At 45.7% G+C, this 14,567-nt stretch overlaps 1 protein-coding gene across 1 annotated transcript; it reads left to right on the top strand.

Annotated features, from left to right (window-relative positions):
- Window positions 1-2,529: 2,529 nt before the first annotated feature.
- On the top strand, window positions 2,530-13,986 carry pnocb (prepronociceptin b). The gene is made up of 3 exons (XM_048985626.1): window positions 2,530-2,658; window positions 11,020-11,173; window positions 13,193-13,986. Exons 2-3 carry the CDS (start codon window positions 11,048-11,050, stop codon window positions 13,760-13,762), a joined length of 696 nt encoding a protein of 231 aa, XP_048841583.1. The 5' UTR covers window positions 2,530-2,658; window positions 11,020-11,047; the 3' UTR covers window positions 13,763-13,986.
- The last annotated feature ends 581 nt before the right edge of the window (window positions 13,987-14,567 follow it).

Genomic DNA, 14,567 nt, shown 5'->3' with positions numbered 1-14,567 from the left:
ACACCTGGCTGCGGCAGGTGATAAGAACCTCTTAAACATAGCTGATCTATCACCATCTTTGTCAGTTACCTACGGAAAGATGCCCATGTAAAACTGGTGAGCGTCTCAGCCGCTGGTCCCGTTTTTATTTTCTGAGGGTATATCTAAAAAAGCAGTTTGAGTTTATGCTCGGCAACTTTCTGTAATACAAAAAGGGAAGTTTGCACTTTATTATAGTTTAAGAAAGCGTTATTGTGCCTCACTGCACGTGTATTTAGACTTTATGGTCCCTAACCCTCACTGTGGTGGTAGGCTATTTCCTTCAAAAGTTATGAAGAACTGGCTCGCCCCCTTTTGCTTGAACAATTCTTTTTATGGTAGTGAGCACTTGCTATACATTTTGTTTATATGAATCTTTCTTTAACACTGAAAGAAACATCAAACTTTCTGCAACTGAGCAACGTTCAACACCTTTCCCTCGTCAAATAGCTGCTACGCAGAAACTGTAACATAATACGCATGTAGTTTAATACAGCCCATTGTAGGTTTGGGGTCCATTTACTATCATGTTTACTATAATGTTTACTATAATGTTTATAGTACGCGTAATGAGCAATATATGATCTGGTTTGAAGCTACACATTGGGTGGGGTCCATTTGTAGAGATAGGTCGACTAAAAATTTAACTCCTTTTGCTCTTTAATGCTGGCAATCTAGTGTAAGTAATTCCTAGAGGACATTAAGGTTAAATGCATTTGCCCTCCCTAACAGAAAAACTGGCCCCAGTCTGGCCTCCCAGTTGAAATGTGCTTCACCAGCGCAGCTTGTCACGCAGCTTGGTGTTTGTAATCTTGAATTTGGAGACTGTTCCCATTGACGTATTATATGGGTGTGACGGTCCATGGCTCAGTACATTAGCACACTGCACTCAAGTTTTAAGTTTTAATCGTCACATACACAATCAGACACTGTACTTCTGTGCAGTGAAATGCTTTCCCAGTTAGGCGGGTGTAAGAGGGCTGCCTGAATTGTGCTTGTCAGGAAATATGCACCAGAAAGAAAACAAAATGGTATACAAAGAAAAAAAAAATAATAAAATGACTGCAAAATAGGGGGTGGCATGGTGGTGCAGTGGTTAGCGCTGTCGCCTCACACCTCTGGAACCTGGGTTCGAGTCTCCACCTGGGTCACATGTGTGCAGAGTTTGCATGTTCTCCCCATGTCATCGTGGGGTTTCCTCCAGGTACTCCGGTTTCCCCCCACAGTCCAAAAACATGCTGAGGCCAATTGGAGTTGCTAAAATTGCCCATAGGAGTGTATGTGTGAGTGAATGGTGTGTGTGAGTGTGCCCTGTGATGGGCTGGCCCCCCATCCTGGGTTGTTCCCTGCCTCGTGCCCATTGCGTCCGGGATAGGCTCCGGACCCCCCGCGACCCAGTAGGATAGGCGGTTTGGAAAATGGATGGATGGATGGATGACTGCAAAAAAGACAGTGAATGGTTGTTGGTTCAAATCCTATACTTGGCAGAGTGATGTCACCATTGGGCCCTTGAGTGAGGCCCATTAACCCCAGTTACTCCAGATATTGGCTGACTCTGCCTTCTCAATTGTTTGTTGTTTTGCGTAAAAGCATATGTTAAACAAATAAATTTCCAGTTCATTGCTCACTCACATATCACAGCAATGATTGCTGACCTGTTTCATATCTGACTAACACTGTTAACTGTAACCAAATACCACTCAGCTGTGGCTATAATTGTGATTTACTTCAATGTCAAATTCCTTCGTCATGTGGGGTTTCTATGATCTTTCCATAATCTCGTACATAATAACATGTCCTATCATCCACCTTGCACCTGTTCAAAATGTCCAAAGTCGCGATGTTCATTGCAGCTTTTCATTTATCCTCACATGAACACAGACCATATACTGTACATCCATGTATACTTTAGCTTATAAATTATATAAATATATTCTTAATTTCAAAGCAGACAATTTGATAGTTTGTTCATACTCTGCCTTGATTTGTCACTCCCACCTCTGCCTGATCTCTCTACCCCCCCTCCCCCCAAAGGATTAAATGGGGAGTCCTTTCTTTTAAGGGTCTAACTGGTTTCAATGATATGATGTCAGACTTGATTGAGTCCTTGTGATTTAAATATAACACTAAGATATGAAGCTCCAAACAGCTAATGCATGTTGCGTCCCTGTCTCTGCCGATGCCCCCACCTGTGTTGGGGTGACGGATGTGCGCGCGTGTTGGAGCTGTAGGGACCTTATTCTTATGTACAGTGGCACATAAATATCCGCATGATGTAGATGTTCAGCCTCATTAGCTCCTTCCAGGAAGGTGCATAGGCTCACACGTCACCGACGGTCACATCCGTGGCTGTGCGTAAGACGCCTGCCCTCCCCTTTTTTCCCACTTACTCTCCCTCCTTGTTCACTCTCTCCCTCTGAGAGTTGTAGTAACGTGGCTAGGCGAGGGGGGAGTTGGCTGGGGGTAAGGGGGCTGGGCTAAGTCAGTGGGGGGGGGGGGGGTGTCACTATAAGAAGACACTGCCGTATGACTGCAAGCACTTAGTTTTTGTTTCCAAGGCGGAGGACAGGACCGTGCTGTCACCAAGCCAGCTGAATCCTCAGAAGCTTTGGAGAACACGCCTCCCATCTCTGCTCACAGGTAGGGCTACATGGCACCTCCTCTCTCCTCATCTGGAGGAGAGCAGCCTTCACTCTTTATGATGTCTGCTCGTCTCTGGGTGCATTTGACGTATCAAGGTTTGGTGCGAGCCCCAGTGAGGCAGCGGTGTGTTTGGCTTGTGTTCATTCTGGTTGATTCAACGTAATTCATTTTACAGCTTTCCTTCCAACCTGTGGCCATTTTTAAGAGGTTTAAATTTCATGTAAACATTTGCTTTGCCTGTCATTTTGTTTTATTATGCTTTGTTGATGAGCTTTTCCTTTTTTTGTGCACATTTATTTTGAAGGGTTAGTTAATTATATTATGGGTCAGTTTATTGTTTTAATTATTGTGAACTTAAAAAGAGAAATCTGGTCTGAAGACGGCATTGGGAGAGTTAGCAAATTCGTCATATTTAGAGGTATTAGTGTGAAGAGCAGATTAAAGGTGCCTTTAACCTTTCTAACTAAAACGTCACAGGAAAAGCTTGTTTTCCTTATTTCACTATCTGTTGCTGCAAAGTCCCCACTGAACACCTGCTTGGTGTCACCTGAGGGAGTTACCACACCGACAGTCTCTGTGGGCGCCTTTAAGCTGCGAGGATGCACCAGACCGCGAGGCGCTGACGTGGTCCCCACATCTCCCACGGAGCTGCCTCGTGGCGAAGCGCGGCGGGCTGGCGCACGCTGGGTCTGGCGTTTCACATAGCCCATTAGCATCAGGTGGCTGCCAGTCCCTTTTGTGGCATGGCTTAACGGGGGAGTGGAGGAAGACGCCACTTCGATTATGCTAAAGCTAATTAAGGCCACGACCCCCCGGGTCTGTTTAATGACAGGCACTTCTTCAGCCCCCTGTCAGCTGCTCTCATTCATTATGAACCTTTATTTCAGATCTTTTTTTAGTTTTTTAGTTTTATCTGGTGGTTAGGGGAAATCTCTGGGGCAAATTTTCATATTGACTTAAAAGTAAGGAACACAAAAGACAATGAAAGGAATGTTTGAAGAAGACAGAGAAAGAGTAAATGTGGGTATCACACATGAGACACGGTATGCATTCTGGATGAAAAACCTCAAAGCAAGATTCAGGGCTGTGCTTCTGATTCCTTACTCCACATCAAGTGAGCATGCTCTCGCTCCCTCCACGCTCTGATGCTCCCTCCACGCTCTGATGCTCCCTCCATGCTCTCATGCTCCCTCCATGATCTCATGCTTCCTCCACGCTCTCATGCTCCCTCCACGCTCTCATGCTCCCTCCACGCTCTCATGCTCCCTCCATGATCTCATGCTTCCTCCACGCTCTCATGCTCCCTCCACGCTCTCATGCTCCCTCCACGCTCTCATGCTCCCTCCATGATCTCATGCTTCCTCCACGCTCTCATGCTCCCTCCACGATCTCATGCTTCCTCCACGCTCTCATGCTCCCTCCACGCTCTCATGCTCCCTCCATGATCTCATGCTTCCTCCACGCTGTCATGTTCCCTCCACGCTCTCATGCTCCCTCCACGCTCTCATGCTCCCTCCACGCTCTCATGCTCCCTCCACGCTCTCATGCTCCCTCCATGATCTCATGCTTCCTCCACGCTCTCATGCTCCCTCCATGCTCCCTCCATGATCTCATGCTCCCTCCACGCTCTCATGCTCCCTCCATGATCTCATGCTTCCTCCACGCTGTCATGTTCCCTCCATGCTCTCATGCTCCCTCCACGCTCTCATGCTCCCTCCATGATCTCATGCTTCCTCCACGCTGTCATGTTCCCTCCATGCTCTCATGCTCCCTCCATGCTCTCATGTTCCCTCCACGCTCTCATGCTCCCTCCACGCTCTCATGCTCCCTCCACGCTCTCATGTTTCCTCCACGCTCTCATGCTCCCTCCACACTCTCATGTTTCCTCCACGCTCTCATGCTCCCTCCACGCTCTCATGCTCCCTCCACGCTCTCATGCTCCCTCCATGCTTTCATGTTCCCTCCAAATGTTCTCTCCACGCTCTCATGCTCCCTCCACGCTCTCATGCTCCCTCCACGCTCTCATGTTCCCTCCAAATGTTCTCTCCACGCTCTCATGCTCCCTCCATGCTTTCATGTTCCCTCCACTCTTTCCTGTACCCTCCCTGTCTCAACTGGTTTCCTCCAGCTGCTCTCCTTTTCTGCTGCAGTTCCAAATATGGAGTGGAATATGAATTTATGTCCCAGCAGCCTGTGATTGTGAGTGCTCTACGATACACTGTCATCCTGTCCAGGTGCTGCCCTGCCTGGCTTTCCCCTCTCTTGTATCTTGGATTATGCTCCAGGTTCACTGGGAATCAGTACTTGATAAGTGGTCAAGGAAGGTGGTTAGATGTTATTTATATATTGCTTTTTCCATTCACTCATTACATCAGAAGCTGAGGTGATGCTCTGATTTCCATCTGCTGGTTCATTTATGGTGTAGAATGTAATTTGTCATTTAATTGAAGTCATTACTGCAATTGGAAGCCTTGGTAGGAGTTTGATAACCTGAAGAACGTAAAACACAGGGGGTGGGGGAGAGGAACTGGTGTTTGAATGCAAAAGGACTAAAACAGCAGACTGGCACCTGATCTTCAGTAAGCCCAGCAAACATCCAGAGGGACCACACACCTGTAAATCAGCACAGGTGACCTACTGGTCAGGAGAAATCAGAACCAGGCTGTGGTGACACGATGGACAGCCTTAGACTCTGCTGGCGAATCTTTGGTGAAGCGCGTCTATACTGAGCAGACCTGATAGCTACCTGGGTCACTGGAAAAGCATGTATGTGCTGAGTGTGAGCTTGGTATTTTTATTGATTATGCAGTCTCATTAACCATAATTTTATCTAGCTACAAAGTGGCTTTTCATTTAATTAAATTTAATTCAAATGAGGTGTATCAAAAGCATCGTTGACCAATGGTGAATGTTATGCAGAAACTCGTGATCTAGAGCTAAGATGTTACAGGCTCAATGGATGATGTCATGTGACTGAATAATTACCTCTGTAATGGCAACTCGTGTGGCTCCAGTTTGCTGCACTGCTGGTATGAAATAATCACCACTGTCTACACAGTAACGGTAAAGGAAGGAGCCCAGGATACAGCTCTTATGCTGAAATCGGGTAGGAATAACCTTTGATACAGAGGTGATTGATGCAAAGCATGTCAGCTGTGTACCAGCTTACCTCATGTGGAGAAGATTCAGTGCCGCAGAGCACAGAGTACAGCTGTCAAGTCTCAAGCTGTAGCCCTGAAGCCCATGTGTTTTAACGCCTGTAGGCATCTCTCAGATGCACGGTTGATGACATGCTGTATAGTAAATATGACAGGAGAATCATCGGCAAGTTTCACCGTCACCCATTGACAAGGCGAGCCCCCCCCACCGTTTTTTGGTAACTCACCATTTCAACCAACCAGGTTTTTAATCACCCATCTCACCGTTTTCACTCCAGGTTGGCATGTATAGGAGAGGTTCAAACGGTCAAGCCGTGTAACGCTCTCCTCTCTCTATTTTTCCACCCATCTTCAGTAATTGCTTATTCAGTACTGGATTACGCCTGGAAACACGCAGCGCACAAGGCAAGGGACATCCAAGAAGGGTCAATTTAGACAAACTGATTTCATCATTTTATCATTATCAGTGGACCTACCTGCAGTCCACAAACAGTAATATTTAATATATCAATATTCTAGGCATAGACTGATCACTTCATTTTTATGCATCAAACCCAAGGTGCTCACATTGGTGACAGGCTCCATGCCAAGCTGGCCAACTTCCCACCCCATCCAGGAGATCTGCAGCTCGAATAGGTCTCCCCAGAGGGGGGAGGGGGCTCTTTAGCGGCTGTCTGCACGGCGCAACTTCACGGCTCCTGCTCACGGTCTGCAGATTACAGAGCGCTGATGAGCCTGTCATCTCCTTTAAAAAGCCCAGCTTCAGCAGAACAACCTCCCAGACCTTGTTAACTCCTACATTTTTATCTAATTGCCTCAATACATGAAAACACCTGAGCCTAGGATTTTTTTTAAATTACCCATTAAAGCAGAAGTAGGAGCCAAGCCAAATCCACTGAACTGAGCCCCTGGTATAATTACACCTTCATAATTTGGTTATTTAAGGCTCTTAATTACTTAACCAAACTTCTAATTACTTTATCACTGCTGTGTAATTTAGTGTTTTTTCCACCACACTGGATGATACATGCAGTGTCTGAAATAATCCCCTGATCTTGACCCAGCTGCACCGAGGAACCTGGCACTGAACTGAGCCCCAACATTTGTAACTTAATAACCTCTATAGCTAAAACCTTAAAGCATAATTAAGGCGCTGAACCATGGCCTATGATACTAGATAAAGCAGATATTCTTCTTAACGAGCACAATCATGTTCTTTTAGGTCAACATTCAGAAGGATCTCAATAAATCAAGAAGATTCAAGTCAAAGCAAAATAAAAAATAAATTGATGCAGCTACTTCCAGGTAATTTTGAGGTCAGAGACAAGGACTTTGATGCCTCTGCACTGTTGTATATAGCCATCTTTACCACGTCCAGTGAGAGTAAAACATTTAGATCACATTCTCACATTACATGCAGCCATCTTCCCCAATCTAGTGAGTGTGAAGCATGGAAACACAGGAGAGAGCTGGGAAATCACAGGGCGAGCACATGGCACATGTGACACATACTGTGGGCAATTCACATACATCAGTTTGCCTAAATGCATGTCTTTGGGGTGCAAAATTAAACCACAGTACCTGCAGGAGAACATTCGAACTCCACACACACACACACACACACAGCCAGGAGCAGGCTCTCTCTGGAGATGCCAGGCTACAGGACTACTGAGTCAAAATCAGGGAAGTCATCTGGCGTGACGCTTTCAGACACTCACGTCATGCGTGAAATCTTACATCAAATCTGTATTATTCCATCCATCCATCCATCCATCCAGTTTTCCAAACCGCTTGTTCTACTGGGTCGCGAGGGGTCCAGAGCCTATCCCGGAAGTAATGGGCATGAGGCAGGGAACAACCCAGGATGGGGCCCCAGCCCATCGCAGGGCACACTCACACACGCACACCTATGGGCAATTTAGCAACTCTAATTAGCCTCGGCATGTTTTTGGACTGTGGGGGGAAACCAGAGTACCCGGAGGAAACCCCACGACGACATGGGGAGAACATGCAACCTCCGCACACATGTGACCCAGGCGGAGACTCGAACCCGGGTCCCAGTGGTGTGAGGCAACAGTGCTAACCACTGTACCACCATGCCGCCCGCATTATTCCATAAAAAACCTAAATTAGCTACATCAAAAGCACTAGGCAGTTTGCAAACCCTACAGATTACTTACAAGGTAATTAAACTGTTACATACATGTACGTGCGCGTGCAGACTTGCCTTGAATTGAAAATCTCGCTCCAGCCAGCTGACCGAAGTTAACCCTGAAATACTCATGTCAGTCAAAAATTGCAGAGTTAACAGGCTCACTTTGCCACAGCACGTATTTGAGAGACTTTTAAAGTTCTGCTTTGAAAGCCAGAGCCCTGATATATCACAGGTTCACACAGCAAACTGAGGAGTCACCTGCGACTAGTTCTGACTTGTCCTGCCTCCCTTTGAGAATATCATTTGGAGAGACCATCGTGACGTAATGGAGGTAGAGTAGGTGCACGTCCGCTGCTGCCTCTTTGGGGGCTGGTTAAGCTGCCAATGCCCCCCACACCCCACCCACCAAGATATGAGAAAACAAAATGGCAAGAATACGTGAACAGACAGCTCAATAGTGGTATTGCTGCCGTTAGATCTCCTCGGGGCTGAATGTTTCTCCCTGACTACTGTACATTTTAATTTCCTATTTTGGAACGCCGAGAATTTTTCACACTCCACTGGGTTATTCTCTGACGTCTGCTTCTTCATATTCTATGTACTAATTACAATTTTGTAGGAACAGCAGTAGCCCTAGTATTTTCAATCAATACTTTTTTTGTCATTACAAGTTAATTGCTTTGATTGCCGCATTTTATGGTTGCAATTGTGAAGTTAAAATTAAGAAACTTTCATTGAGCTGATTGATTAATTAATGTTAATATATCACTTCATATCTGACTCAAGCATTCGTGTCATTTCTGTGAACAAGGGTAATGTTTAAAGCATTAAATAGAGGGCTAATTTTAATCTGGGGACTCAATCACGCAGTGGGCAGCTGAGTCATGGTTTAGTGATGATCGCTAATCGTTGATACTGCACTGGAGGGATGGAGAATGGGAGGCTCCTGCCCAAAGTTCATACATGATCAACTTAAACGACTGGTCCTGAAAGACAAAGATTACCGGAATTTAAATCAAGACATACCCATGGATATGGGAATGGTTGGCAAATAGGACATAATTTTTTAATTTATGAAGTGCAACTTCTATTTCTCCTGGGCCAAGGGGTGCAACGTTACGGCCGTTACGTTTTATAGTATGTCAAGCTGATGTGTACCTGGATGCAATGCGTACATTTCTCAGATGCAATGAAATTGGACGGTAAAGCAGATATCTTAACAGGCAATCGATTTCGAAAATGGCAGAATATAAGATGGTGATGTGAAGGTAATTAGTGAAAGCAGAAATTACCATGAGGAGACTCATTGTCTCAGCAGAAGAATTTAATATGTCCCCCATTCCTCTTATAGCACCACAAAATAATGCTCTGCTATGTCTGTAAATACATATAACTGAATTCATATTTGTACTAGGTGTTTGTATTAATCCTTGGGCCGATGCTCCGTCTGAAAAAGATGTTGCGGCGGACAGCATCTAAAGGCTTTTCTTGCCTGAGAGATTTCCTCTGCAATCATGCGATGGAAAAGCTCAATTATTGGGGGAAATGACCTAGTGTATGATAACTTTTTAATATTGTCTTTAAATATTAGTACCAGTAAGGAACAATCTTATAGAATACCAGAGCAATGAAAACAATAAAATAAAGATTGTGACTGCTTTAGAATGAGCTGTCTAGTTAGTGCGAAGTCTGCTATTCCCTCAATGTGGCACTTGGACAAAACAAAACCCCTATATTAATTAAATACACTCAGGACTGGGACTGACTGAACAGCATTGCTCTGCTTCTTCCACTTGTCACATCCTTATGTGTTTTAGCCAAATGGGCACGATTAGACACATGCCGTCGAGCAGCAGAGCAGGAGCACAGACACCCACTGCGGCGGAAAATGAGCAGCTCGTCAGTGGAAAATTTCATATCGGCGTATGACCCCCCCCCCCCTCAATAAGGCGAATGATTATATTTGCAGATCAAGAAATCACATTATCATCCTTAACCAGGGTGCTTTCTAAGCTCTCGTGTCAGGTTATGTTTCGTAAAAATGCCACGAGTACTGCTATCAGCTCCTGCCCGTTTATAACCTGCTAGAAATGTACATTCATCAAGCAGTCGTGAGTAATGTGACCTCATGTACTTCTGCTTGTCTTATGTGGGATTTTTTATTAGCCAAAATAAGCAAATGACAGAGTCAATAATGATTCTTTAGCTCATTAAAAACAAAAAAAAAGAACTCAACAGCAGCAGCAAATGAACACCGCGGGACTCAGACTATATTAGAGGAATCCTTGGGTACTTTTCAAAAGATGATGGATTCCATCCTGGCTGAATGAAGGCAGATCAGCAGATTAGCTATCCGCTGCCTTTTGCCCCCCCCATTCCCATCCCCTTTCTTGTTTCTCTGGCTCTTATCTGCTCCGTGATGAACTCGCTTTCGATGTGACTCAGCGCTCGACGAGCTCCGAACCCTGCCCCCCCCGTTTTCAATTCCTCCCCATTATACCACAGGCCCTAATTCTCACATCAATTTGGCAGACGATGAGCCTCGCTAATGAAGTTTGAAATCAGGCTCCTTTATACAAAACAGATGTCACGCTGCAAATTGTGTAAGTCATGATCTGGGGGGGGGGGGACGGGACGTTGGGGGTGTAGAAGACACCCCAGCGTTACTTAATGGATGGCTAATACGTGGTGAACATGAACTTTTATGAGAGATATGTTGAGCTTGTGACAGGCAGTGACAAGGGCATCCTTTAGTGTGACTGTTTTCCAGGTAGGACCCCATGGTGTGCTGACGCCCATGGGGCAGACCACTGAAACTCCACGAAAGCCTTTAATGTTGCTATACACTTACAACCAAAATACGGTTCGTTTGAAGATTGAACTATCCAATGTTTATTTGTCACCTGCCTTGTCACAGGTATTAAGTAGCCTGAGTAACATCATTCTTTACACCATGAAAAACATGAAAAGTGAAAGTGACTGTACATGCAAACCAGTTGCTGTGCTTTTTGCTTTCCATTCACCGTCTCCATCCCTCAAACACAGATCCCAAGGAGGTACCCCTCTCTGCACCATGGAGACCCCCCTGTTGACTCTGCTGCAGCTTCTCTGCCTCACTGTGCCGGGACACTGCGACTGCCAGAGGGACTGCCTCTCTTGCAGGGTGCCCCTCCCTGAAAAGCAAGTCTTCAGCACCCTGGTGAGGCTCCCGGTCACTCTGCAGTTTCCTCACGAAGGACCCTTCCTCCCAGCCATCCGCACATCAGCCTTTCACCACGTCGCCAGCATCTCTCAGCCACCACACCTTCAGCGTGTGCTACACACCCTCTCTGCTAGTTTTTTCTTTGTCGAGGACCGGCGTGTCAGAGGGTTGTCGTAGAAAAATGACAAGAATACAAGCCCGACACGTTTAAGTTTTTCGTTCCTTTATTCTTGGCCAAAGGTGCTCAGACACTTGAGACAGCCATGCTGAAAGCACACTGTCAGCATAGAAACTCCCGTATCTTACACACTGGTTGCTTGTTTCATCTGTGTCCTTTCCACTTTCTAGACTTCAAGGATTTGATTCGTTATCTTACAGGAGTGTCTTGACTTAAACTATTTAATACATAAAGTATTCACTCTGTAACAAGAATACATGCATGCGTAATACATTCTTAAGTTTCTAGCCTAGCCATTGTACACCCATTTTCTTCCTCATAAGGCGTTCCCTTCCAATAGACCAGGGGTCTCCAACTCCGGTCCTCGAGATCTAGTATCCAGAAGGTTTTCTGTCCCACTTGGCTTCCCATGAGCCACACCTGTTCCTGGTATTGACCTGAGAGCAGCTGTGGCTCATCAGAAGTCAGGTATGATAGAAAACCTACTGGACGGTAGCTCTCCAGGACAGGAGTTGGAGACCACTACTATAGGCTAACTACTTGCATAATTTATATATTATTTTCTGCCTAGCCACCATAGTTTCATCCTTTGCTCATTAAGCAAAGAAGGTAATGGTAACACAGTTCCAGTGATGCTCTCTTTGACACCATTCCATACTTTCCCAGGCTTGGGCGTCCAGTTCTGCTACCCTGCCAGGGTTAATCAGTTGACCATAGGATGAACCTGCCGCCCACACTCCTTACCCCATCAAGCATTGACATATACTCATAGTGCAAGGATTGATTACTTCTGCCAAGCTGAAGAGGATATGATTTTCCTTTCCACAGAGTACACCAAACTGCCATCAACTGCCAGATTTACAGATTGTTACCCAATGCTTGCATTCTTTGTTCAAGATCTGAGCACAAAAAGACTTGTGCTGTAAAAGCCTTTCATATGCATAAGTGTTCCCCTTCCCTTAAAGCACTTTTACACAACATCCCCTTCCTCCATTCCTGAGAGCAGGCCTTACTCCCATAGATTCAGATTCTGACACGAATAGGGATTTCCCACAGCCAACCATAATAACCTCTGAGAGATCCTGTTAAAATTCCAATCAGTGACACATCAGTAACAATCACCTCTGGCAAAATCTCTTAAAACTAGAGATGCAGGATTCGGATGCAGGAACGTGGCGAGCACATCATCTTCCTGATTGAGTGGCGTCGTTCCTGTTTAATAATATAATAATTTAAGAATATAAGCTGGTCTCTTCTGTCTGCTTAGGTATCTGTGGATGCTGACATAGCATGACCTCAGTGCTCGACGCGGCTGTATAGCGATACAGTTGCTGTTGCCAGCACCGGTAATCGACATGATAAAGCTGCACACGATTGAGTCTAAATGCCCCCCCCAAAATGTGGTCAGCCGTGTCAAGATAGGACCTGCAGGCAGGAGCTCGGTCCCCCTTTCCCCAGAACTTGACAGCCGCACTCTCATCTGGCCCTTAGTCATTTCCAGAAATAAATGCCTCTTACCTCCTTTCATTTGTTAATTTGGGAAACGAGCTGAAGACACGCTGTATACTGAGGAGCGGGCTGCTGTCCTTTATGTACTTTTTGAACAGATTCACAGTTACACAAAGACAGATGCTGCTCACCAAGGCTCCACACACATGTTACCCAGGCGGAGACTTGAACCCGGGTCCCAGAGGTGTGAGGCAACAGTGCTAACCACTGCACCATAGAGAGATAATAACAACTGTAATGAAATAAAAGTTGAAATGCTTTTCCCAGGCTGTTCCTCAGGGTCTGGCTCACCTTCCTAACATCGTTCCACCATGTTGTGATCCCTGCAGGCTTGTCTGGTTGAGTGCAAGGAGAGGGCCTCCCTGGGACTTACCTGGGACTTGTGTCATAGGTACAGGGAGTTCTTGCAGCTCCGCTCCTTGCCTGTAGAGGTCACTGTGTTAAAGAAGGGGATGAACGAGGCACCCACCCTGACACCGACGGACCGGGAGAGTGAAGGCCAGGAGTTCTCTGAAGCCCTGGAGCGGTTCCACCACGCAGCACGGGCCCTGGGCCTTGACGAAACTTCCTGGGAGGCCGCTCAGATCTTGGACCCCCGCTTTCCCCGGCAGCTCAGGACCGAGGAGGAAGAGGGGGAGGGCGGGGCGGCAGATGACGATGAAGGGGACCGTGAGGATGATGGGAAGTCACAAGAGGTGGCCATCAGCCTGTCGAAGCGATTTGGCGGCTTCCTGAAGGGGAAGTACGGATACAGGAAGTTGATGGGCCCTGGCAGGAGCCTGCAGAAGCGATACGGTGGCTTCATAGGCATCCGCAAGTCGGCCCGCAAGTGGCACAACCAGAAACGCTTCAGCGAGCTCCTCAAGCAGTACCTGGGCATGAGGACCCGGCCAGAGTGAGACTTAGCTCCTGTCCCATAATACCTTTCCTCACACCCCTCACCTGCCTCAATGGTCACAACCGTAGCCCCCCTAACTACACCTACAGTATGTGAGGATTAAGCTAACAATGTGGAGGGAAAAAAAGCGTACATGTTGTAATTGTTTGTTTATTTTTTGTAAATGTACTTTTTCCCCACTGTGTGATCACTGGCAATATACAAATAAACGCAGATAAATTAAAATATGATACGAGAAAAGAGCCCTTAGTGAAATAGCATTTAAGTCATAGAGAACTGGGAAAACCATCACTTTATACGTTTACAGTTAACGAGTCTGGAACAAACCATTGTAACTAAATTGATTGAATTTATAAATTGAATGTACGTTTAACATTTGTAGATTGGTTTGAAAAATCCTGCACGTAGAAATGCCTCGCATGATTTAACTCCATTTTTATACTGAAGTCAGAATACATGTAACTTTATTTTATTATTAAGGAGGTAAAACAACAATCTTAGCAAATAGGAAACCTTTTCTGTTGACAATGCTGCCCTCTAGTGTTCATGCTGAAGACTTTTTCAGCTAACAACTGAGGGAGCTCGTTAATGCATCAATTGTAGATGCACTCGTTTCAATGTGGCAGTTACAAGCTGAGCAAATGATAAAATGCTTGGATTATGTATATTAGAAATTATAGTGTTTACGTGTATATATATGCTAACTCATGTGAGGAGGATTGTTTAAACCATACAACCAAGTTTGGGGAAAAAATAAGGGCTTTAGAAGTCACACAAATATATTGGATATCTGACTATAAATATCA

The sequence above is a fragment of the Brienomyrus brachyistius genome, chromosome 19, assembly GCF_023856365.1.
Source record: "Brienomyrus brachyistius isolate T26 chromosome 19, BBRACH_0.4, whole genome shotgun sequence".
In the NCBI taxonomy this organism is placed as follows: domain Eukaryota; kingdom Metazoa; phylum Chordata; class Actinopteri; order Osteoglossiformes; family Mormyridae; genus Brienomyrus; species Brienomyrus brachyistius.
Note: the sequence above shows the minus strand (reverse complement) of the source record. Positions and strands in the feature narration are given on the sequence as shown.